At 41.8% G+C, this 10,516-nt stretch overlaps 1 protein-coding gene across 1 annotated transcript; it reads left to right on the plus strand.

Annotated features, from left to right (window-relative positions):
* The first annotated feature begins 842 nt into the window (after nucleotides 1-842).
* Nucleotides 843-5,236, plus strand: LOC129594046 (uncharacterized). The gene is made up of 3 exons (XM_055490592.1): nucleotides 843-879; nucleotides 3,960-4,151; nucleotides 4,445-5,236. Exons 2-3 carry the CDS (start codon nucleotides 4,023-4,025, stop codon nucleotides 5,123-5,125), a joined length of 810 nt encoding a protein of 269 aa, XP_055346567.1. The 5' UTR covers nucleotides 843-879; nucleotides 3,960-4,022; the 3' UTR covers nucleotides 5,126-5,236.
* Nucleotides 5,237-10,516: the final 5,280 nt, after the last annotated feature.

The raw sequence follows: 10,516 nt of genomic DNA on the forward strand, positions 1-10,516 counted from the left end.
CAACGCTTCGGAACCTGTAGAGCCTGGATAATCTGGCGGATGCGAATGCCGTCCGGTAGGACTCTGGTCTCAGACATTCCCGTATGTTTCCAACGCCACTTGTTTTGTTCCGCATAATGCGCAGTAGAACGACTGGTGACGTGCATCACGATCCGGAGCTTATGACTGTGTCATCACGATCCGGAGCTTATGTGTCATCACGATCCGCAGCTTGTCTACCTAGGCTCTGAATGGTCAAAACAACCATACCGCACGTATTCAAGATACCGCGCTGCGCTAACTCCACCGTTCTTATCTCTATGAATCATAACGTATGCACCATAGTGCGACTGCGCTGCACTGGCCCTTGTCTGACTTTCCTGTAACTAAGGGGAGAAGCCAGACAGCCAATCAGGTGTGGCTAGCACCAAAAAATGGCTACATGCCTTAATTCATGCTAGTTCAAGTTGTTATATGCGTACGAACTACGAACAAAGCGTTACATTCGCAACCACATTCTACGATTTCTGGTATCGGTCAGTGCGAATTATCCAACAGTGTTATACTGACGATTATACTCGTATTATCCTAATATCTGTATTACTGTTTTTATTGTTTTATCACTCTTTATAATTTCCACGGTGGAAGAAAATCTCCATTAATTTATCCAGATAAATTAAACCGAGATTTTCTGGTTGTAGTTTTCTGTTTGTGTAGTTCTTTTCATTATTTTGTGTATCAGGTCTGACCAATAAAAAGTCACAAGATCTCACTCCCAGAATCTCATAATGGGCTGTTTTTTTGTGGCTGTTGGGCTTATTGTGCTGGAGCTGGTCTGGCTTTTCCCAGCCCGTCGTACTTGTCCGGTACAAAAAGGAGTCGATGGCAATGTGGAGAAACGTAAGTTTTCTGCGATTTAGGTGGGATATCTTCGACAGTTTTAGATTAATGCTTCGTAAGCCGTTCTGTCGAACTGCAAGATCTTTCCGCTGGCGGCACTTTGAACTTCCGGCTCCCACGGCGGCATCTACTGGTCACACAAGGGACCATTGTGCTCGTTGGGAGCCGTTGCACTTCCTGCCGTATCAACTGGGAGGCAGAAAAGTAGACGGGCTTTCAGTTCTTCAATCTTCAGTGATAACGAAGTTTATTTTTCATACTAGTTATGATTATGCAGTTAGGATACACCATCATACCAGTTGCGTAAAACCGGACAAGAAGTGCACTACGATTAGCAAGTGTACATACATAATAATATATATTCCAGAGGATGCGCAGAGTCAAAACGCGGACTTACATCGAGCATCTGCGACTTACATCGAAACGAGAAATAGGCGTACCAAGTCCCAATTGGCTGGGTTTCGATGTAAGTCGCTTTAAGTTCGATGTCTGTCGGTGAAGCGTCGACGAAAACCGTTACGAACATGGGCGTATCTTGTAACTTGGTCTAAGCGACGCTTGAGTGCTAAACTTCGTGTTTCCGCGATTTTATTGGTGGGTCAGCATTCTGAATTAGATCGAGGCTGCCCACCATAATAGCAAAATTCAAAACCACGTGATCGTTTCTCCATACTTTGGGCTGACAGCGATGGTTAAACAGTAAAACGACAGGGTTTTCCGTCTTTTTTTTTAAGTTTTTCAAGTTCTTGCCTTCTAGTTTGTTGTTGAAATCAGAAATATGAAACTGATATGCATCTACAGTGCAGGAAGCCTGTGTTCTGGGAATCCAGATAAGACGTACAGTATAGTGTTTGGCCAGATGCACTCCTGTTTATACTGATCGCTTGCTACCTGATTATCGTTCAATTTAAAATAATTTGAATCCCACCACAGCTGACTAGCGTATTACAAATTGATTCCGACTTGCCAAAAGGTCCATGAATCCTTGTGGCTGTCTCTAACGATTTGTGGTATATAAACTTGTCATGTATTGCTGCCGTCGTATCGCAGGAACCCTGCGCTGGCTACCAGCTGTGGGTGTTGGTTGCAGTGCATTCTGTGCTTGAATTCCTGATCGGATGTGGAAATCCGACTACGATTTATACTCCTGGACAACCCCATTTTTGGTTCTTCGTCCGTATATTTTGACAGAAAATTGTATGTTTTGCTTGACCGTGTGGCGGGTTCCTTTGTGATCTAGCTACCCAGAAGTATTTTAGTATATTTTGTTGTTTTTTTTGTTTATTTTAGCTTAAAATAATACTGCATAGCAGTACCTTAGCGCGCCTTGTTTTGGTACTTTTAAACAGGTTATATGTCATTGTTTAACTTTAGAAATGTAGTGCTACAGTTTATCGTTAGAAGCATAATGTCAGCACAGCACGCATATTAAGGCCTCGTCCCGAATTCAAAGCGAATCTCGTTGCGATACAGCAACTCCACCTCGCGAGGTGGCTTCGCGTACCGTATCTGTAGGCGTGGCCACTGCATACAGCCACCTCGTGCGGTTGAGCAACGGTACCATAGCGAGATTTGCTTCGAATTCGGGACAAGGCCTAACTGTCAGTCTGTATGTCCTGACTGTTGTGCGCATGCGGTCGAGTTTAGCCCGTACATACCCACATGCAAGACGCGTAAACGGGCGCGGTTTTGCGTTCGATGTCTGTATGTATAGGGTGAAAAACGTTGTAAGTAAGTCCCCGAAGCGCCTATGCGCATCTGGTCTATTATTCCGATACGACGTGCTTTTTTCATGGATAAAATGTGGCGCAACTTGTGCGGACGGCTGTAGCTATAGTGGTACTCTTTACCGATAACAGTTTTTCGACGTTCTTAAATCTTTCGAAAATGGAAAGATAGAGAGTTACTCAGCAGCATCTACAAACAAAGGCGGTCGAATGACAGTCTGTAAATGTAACTTGTACATACGTAACCTGCATAACAGCAAATTCTGTTTAAAAGCGCAAATGACGAACCGTATAATATGCAAAAGTGTGATATTTACACAAAAGGGTTTCTATAATAGGGTTGAAATCATGATTTCATGCATTTCATATTTCTTGTTTCATTTCGTGATCATACGGACCCTTGCGTGAAGTGTGAAAAGGAAATGAAAATTAATGTGAAATGAAAGAAATCTTGAAATTGTGAAATCGTTTGAAATACGACGATACCGCATGAAATTAACGTGTTTCATAAGATTTTGTGTAAAACATTTTAAAATCTGGCGCAGATTTGACTGCTTTTGGTGTAAATGCGACGTAGCCATCGGCATTAGAGAGTAAGTACGATTAACTGTTTTTAGTGCGATGCGCAGATGGCAACACAACACTGGTACTTACAAGTTAGCAATTTAGCAGATCTTACTTACTTCGCTTCCTGCCTATGAGACTTGGTATGCCTAATTTTATGCCCTTATGGCAAGTAGGAAAATAAATCTTTTTGGAGCGGTACCCCTAATGCAATCAATGCAGAATCTCTAAAGATACGATAAAACCAAAAGCATCAGGTTTCAGCTCTTACTTGCCGGTTTTGCGGTTGACCATATTTTGTACTCTCGGACCGTTTTTTGTGAGTGGTGATAACCATACTTTCATTTCTGAAAGATATTTTGGAGAAACAAGTATTTGAAACAGCGGGAAAAGTTATTAAAGTGTTATAATTATTATTATTAAAATAATTATTTTTTTTAAAGAATTCTAATTCACGTTTCATTTCATTTCTTTTCGTTTCATTTCATTTCCTTTCAAAAATGGGTTTAAACCTCATGAATTTCAACCCTATTCTATAATACGTTTTATTCGCTAGCGTTAGCAACATAGTCGCTCTGAGATGCAAGACTGCACGTTAAAATAGATGCAGATAACCGAAATGCTAAATCCGGCAAGCAGCCGATGAAGCGCTGAAAGATCAGTTGACTGTAATATGGTACATACTACATAGTACATAGCACATACTACAAGTAGTGATAGAATTAGCCTCCGCAGCTCCAGTGCATTTTAACGATGTTCCATATGAATCACAGCATTTGTTTCTCATAGTCAATCGCATTTTGAACGAAGCGAAACTGCGAAACGGCACGGGCACCATGTACCTGCAGGATTATGGGCGTGGCCCCTCCTCTATGGGGTATCCCCGTCACTGATTTTCCGCCGGACACTGAGATCATTCGAGCCCCAGAAGGTGGCACTCTGCTCATTCCCTGCAACAACAGCCACAACACCAACAAGCAGGTGCGTATGGGGCATTATATAGACTTTCAATATCGACCAGTTTGTTTTGTTTTTGATTCAAGATTCAGGGCGCATTTACAAAGCGTCTTGCCGGAAGGTCTAATAAGTGATGACGGCAGCTTAATTCCGCAGTAATTCGACATGCCGCAACTTCATTAAGAAGAGAGTAATTTATAGAAATTTTACCTACTAGAAGCTTATTTAGCGTAGTCTTCGAGTCCAAAACCGGCTTGGTCTGTTGCATCTTGTCGTTAAACTCAAGCTTATTTGCAAACATTATCGATATTTTACAGGTGTCCCACATTGCGATTCCGCCGGCATTCACATACAACGGAATTCTGGTCGCTGTTCCCGCGGACGGCATAAACAAGGAACCGCACAATGAAGTGAATTATTGCTGCAACTGTACGAAAGAATTCATTGCCGCCACTGCCGGGAACCGTCAGATACCACGCCGGTGGCTTGTGCCCGAGTACGATTTGGTAACTGGTGCGTTTTCCATCGCGTTAGAGAACTTCTCCTACGTCTACACCGGTCTGTACGAGTGCTTGCATTCCAACGGCAGCCAGCTCGTTGTGACGCATCGCTATTGGGTCAGCGCGACCCTCTTCCGCCACAACGTTTTTAATCCGCCCATGAAGAGCGTCACCGTGCATTACGGCCATCCAGCGGCAATGGTCTGCCCGGTGCGCTTCAATTTTCTCCCCGGGTACCTCATGACCCGCTTTTTGTGGCGTAAGGGAAGCCTGCTCTTACTGGCCCAGTCAGTCCCGGAGATGAAGGGTAAAGTCACTTCGCCGTTTGGTTTTAAGGGAGAATTTAAGCTCGGTGTGAGTGAACCCTGTCTGTGCAATGCGACGATGAGTTTCTACAGCGTTACATACGAAGACGCCGGTCTTTACGAGTGCTGGTTTCGCATTAACGATCGTCTGGACGAATGGATTGCGCAAGAAGCTTACTTGCACGTGATTTGAGCCGCCAACATGGATAAGCAAGCGGTTTGGCAGCGGCGTACTGGCTTTTTCTGGGCAGTTTTATTTTTTTACTCTGGAATAATCTGGGATATTTGTTAGAACTGTGTTTTTTTCTTCTCACGAATACGCAGAGCTTTATTTTTCAAAAAATGTGATAGAACGCGCTTCGGTTGATGATATTTCAGCTACCTTCCATTGACTTTTTCCTGTATGAAATGTATTACGCCGTACCGATCTACATAGCTCGTGTATCGTCCTAATACATGATAATGTGAAAAAAATCCATTTTAAACAAATTCGTCAAAAATTTTGCTTGTGGAGTGGTATCTGTACTGTACTTTCATAGTTTCTTGGATGAATCCACGCTTGAATAATGTGACTGTGGCTGTACAAGTACAGCCTGCTGCCTGCACCGATTGATATTAGTATTCAAGTAACGCGTTCATTGCAGTCTCACATAATTAACAAAGTAAACAAAATACACAGTCTGGACGTCTGGGTTGTACAGCTAATGCGGCAGTCACAATTGGGGGAGAATGTACAGAAACTGGGGAAAATGTGCGGACGCCGATCATGATTCGGTGTCTCTCGTGCAATAGTCGAATCATACGGTATGATCCTCGATTACTCGCTCGAATCATACCGTATGATCCAAGAAACCCGGCTCCGCATTATCACAGTGATAACGGGAATTCGGGATAGTACTGGGATATGCCGAATGATACTGTAACTTGGTATAGAGGTAATAGGTGTAATTCAGAATTCGTATACAAGATACGGTCACACCGTCATGCCTAATGGCAGAAATATAAACTGAAGTACCGAGTACGCACTGTTTACAGAAATGCTATAATTACCTGCTCTTCAGCGACGCAGCCGGCTAATATAAACTGTGTTAAATCAGCTGACAGCCTGACGTTGTTGCCGCATCGATATGATATTCCGAAATGTTTGTGTAAACACTAAACACCGGCAGAATCAAAAATAAAATTCAATGGATCAGTTTGATGCGGAAAGTGTGTTCATCTGACACTTCCAGTTTGGACCTGCAATTAAATAATATTATAGAGATGGGCTAACTACATTAGTCGACTAATTAACGGTTAACTTCGGTTGACCTGGTTAAAAGCAGAAACAAAGTTGAAAGTTCAGCAGAATTTGGCGAATAAACAAACAGCCAGAAGATTTTTAGCAAAATAACTTTTCAATTGAATCAATTTTACTTACTAAAATTGCTAGGTCATGGAATCTGCGTAATATAGTACTGTACTGTACAATATCGATATACGATTACCGATACGAGGACAGGCTTAGTATTCGTGAATCGTGATCACCTAAGGGAGCGTTTCCAAATTACGTCACCTAAAAAATGGCCATTTTTCACCCCTCCCTCCCTATTGTCACGAAAAACGCGCTCAAATCCCCTTTTTTCACGTACTCCCCCTTTCGTTTTTTACACCTGTCATAAATTTTTAAGACCCCCAGACCCGGTGACGTAATTTGGAAATGCTCCCTAAAACACTAGCGAGAATTCGCGATCAAAGCGTGCCCCGGTTGTGCAGAACAGTCAGTCACCAGCCAGCCACCAGGAGAAGGCAGTCCAGTCCAATGGCTGTGTGGAGTGTCACTGGACTGCCTTCGCTTGGTGGCTGGCTGGTGACTGACTGTTCTGCACAACCCGGGCACGGTGATCGCGTATTCTCGCTAGTTTTTTAGGTGATCACGAATACTAAGCCTGTCCTCTTACATTATTATGGCGATTTTATGGTAACATTAAGCTAAGAGATGAAAACAAGGGGGGTAGTTTACAAACAAGGAGGATAGTTTACGCAGCCTTTCAGAGAATGGGAATGCTTCGGCTCTAGATTCGGCGCATTGACATAGATCCATTTCTTCAGCTCGAAAAATAATTTATTATCATACAACCACACTTACTACCGGCACTCTTAACAGTGTTTACGTGAAACCGCAAAACTGTGTGTCGGGTGAGTGACTATCGAAAACCGGCATGTGATACACAAGTGTGCATGTCGGTTCATTCAAATCACTAGTTCGGCTCATTGTTGAAACGTATAAAAATGAGGCCCATATATCTGTGACGCATGCAGAAAAAAACTGAACTTTAAACTTCGAGAGGTATCGAATAGGAGCACGCCATTGATGCCTCACATATTTGCATCGAGCGGGCTATTCTGAAAGCGCCAAAGCCCACTGCCATTTACCGTTTAAAGTGCAGTCTTTGCATCTTGAGAATAATTTGAAATAATATTACCGTGAAAAGTTATCGGTCACAGTTCAATCTATCATGAGTATTTACTAAGCTCGTAGCCTGCTTTAAGTTATTAGATGCGCCGTTCGCCAGTTAATTAGCCAATGTTGGTACTAATTAATTACTTAATTAGTGATTTATTTTTACATTTAGTACGAGTAGTAAAAACTAAAACTTCATCAGGTCAGAAACTGCACGCACACGCAACTGCTGCAAAACGCTGCGACAATCTTCTTAATGAGTAATTATTAATTATAGTAATTACCTTAATCAGTTCGCTTGGACGTACGCAAGGTAAACATCAACATCTAATCATTAAATTAATATCATTGTTAATATCATTGTTAACTACTATAGATATTAAGCAAGAATTATTAATTAATATAGGAGTAATTAGTAAAATACTAAAATTACTGTACTAATTAGTAACATTGTTGGCTACTGTTATCATAATTATTGTCGTATTGCGGAGCCTAGGTGTACAACACCGTACTTCCTGCACTGTAAAGCGCGGCGCTCAAATGAGCTTATACGATAAATATCCACAATTGGCGACTTTGGCTGGAAAAGCTACTCTCGAGTAGCTTTTCTAAAAGCGATTTATGCATCTATTGGGGCGTGATCATCAACGCGCATAAATTCATCATCGCAATACGGACCAGTTATGACCCATTATCTTATCTCGGGTTTAGTCAACTTGAGCACCATATGCACGATGTGCAGGAATGTCGCAATGTGCAGGTCTAAACTGAACGCCACTACTTTCACGCCGACTGATAACGCCTGGGAAATAACATCCTTATCTAAAACAGCACGAAAACTGTCTTGATAGAACATACCGGTATTTCTTTCAGAAGCCACAAAAACTGATATCAGCTGACAAACATTTGTCGACAAAGAGCTTCTCCAGTACTTAAATTCCCGCTCTGTAAACAGTCAAAATATGCAGGTTTTGCATATAGTATTATTTCATTGTTTCCACTGTAAAGAGGCGCAAACTCCATGCATCTTTAGTTTTACTGTGAAAAATAAATAAGATTATCGTTCCAGGTTCAGTACACTTTTTCTAACGGGTGGCATGACCGTGCAGTGGTGAATCAGCTGTAACATTAATTATTGCAGACAAATGAGAGATCCACAAAAGACCTCAGTTTGCCACCTTGCACCTAAAACTGCATGGCGCTGAATTGTTTGAATCAACGACGATTGCTAAAGGTGGTTGAACAAAAAACTAGTGCGTTGCCGTTTGCAGATTCGGTGTTACAAACGTTACTACAAAGTTTAATTATTACACCGATTATTCCTTTACGGAAAGCATTGGCACAGATTCCTGTTCTACAAGTTAATATTAGAAAGGTCATGTATTAGTATGCATATGAAGCTATGCTGTAATTAAAACTTTAAAAGTGCAACTTTCCATTTGCGTGTACGTGCAGCTATACTGTACGTTGTGACCCTGTATAATTTGTGCCCCTTGAAAATTAGGATTTTATTCTTATGAGGTAGTTTAATGAAGTATTTATTCGTAATAAGTGACTAGAAAATGATAAAATTCGTCCTTGAAATGAGCATGTCGAAGCTTTTTCGGACCCTTTTTCATATTATGATTCCCGGCTTGGGCACGAGAGACAGGGTATCCTCAGTTCCTAACATAGTTGCACATGACAAATACTTGACAAAAATTACTAATGACTACTGTTGTTGTACACAACACTGTACTGTGTACATGATCGCGAGATTAACATAAAATTAGCAACTTAGTCTTCTAATGTGGAACAACGCACGAAATTCCATAACTCTAGTGTCCGGTACGCAGATCCATAGTGTCGAAGTGTGGGGAATGCGAAAAACGTCGAATTAAGTATAATTATGCATAAACCGCAAATTACGTGGCTTTTGTTCATACTTTCTAGCACTCTAGCCAGAAGCGTAACGATAATACTGTATATTTTGTTGTTCATTTTCCCGTATAGTAGTGGCAGCACACTCAACTAAAATCATTACTAATTAGATAGTAGATACTACTATTAAATTATCAACCTTCGCTTAGTTATGCACACAACATTGCTATTTACATGCAGCGGTTAAGAGAAGACATTGTTATCATATTTTTATTATTGCAAGCGCGCACGTACGCGTACTTTATTGATGCGTAAACAGCATCTCATCAGTATGTCACAAATTCACACAGTCGCGCCGCAACGGCTGCGAAGTGCGAATTCCATGCGCTTTTCCATTGACCGCGGGAAATTTGTCAGGTACTGTCCTTAATTTTTTAGTCGAACGCAATCTTCATACCGCGCTGCACCACTAAATCTGGTTTGACTGCCTTAGTTAATCTGACTTGCTTTCCTTGAAAGTCCTTCCTAATAATACGAGTATTATAATTACCGGCAGACGGCAGCTAACGTATAAAAGACTACCGTAACTTATTAGGATAACTAACTACATCCAGCTCAATTCAGTCTTTAAGTTTTGAATGGGTGGTGCAACGCTGCAGGCCTGCAGCCTTATCTTATTACAGATACTGGTACTTCTACAGTTCTACTGTATTTATCTCTTTGCTTTGAGATGTAGTGTTCATGCTGGTAACACTTTTATCGAGCATGTTGGCATATTGTTGTGGCATGTCATTTTTAGAAGTTAGAACTTCCTAAGGCGTACGGCTTCAAACAACCCAGACGCGGCGAATCACGCATAGTACAATACAAGCCAGTTACATATTGAGCATGTAAAGATACAGGTTGTGTGCAGTAAGCGCGAAGTTAGCGCTTGAACAATTAGCCCTGCATTACAATTGTCGCAATGGCAAACTTGTCCGCGGTTACCTTTGTCCCTTTCTATACTGTACTGTACAGTTCGCCCCTAATCCGCTAAGCGATTGTAATAATTTTTATTAATTTTGGCATGCATCAGCCATGCCACATGGTTGTACCGTAACGCTGCTGCCACTAGCGCATGAGCAGTAGTGTGACGTGCCGCACTAAGGTGCATGGATTTCGAAATGTTGCTGTTATGAATGATCAATTCCCATCCGATTACGTAACTAGGATCAATGCCATAAGGTCACGCCTGGCGCGCTGCTGGATCCATGTAGAGGCTTTTGATGCAGTTTGTTTCTC

Source organism: Paramacrobiotus metropolitanus, unplaced genomic scaffold (assembly GCF_019649055.1).
Source record: "Paramacrobiotus metropolitanus isolate TYO unplaced genomic scaffold, Prichtersi_v1.0 Parri_scaffold0000065, whole genome shotgun sequence".
Classification (NCBI taxonomy): Eukaryota; Metazoa; Tardigrada; class Eutardigrada; order Parachela; family Macrobiotidae; genus Paramacrobiotus; species Paramacrobiotus metropolitanus.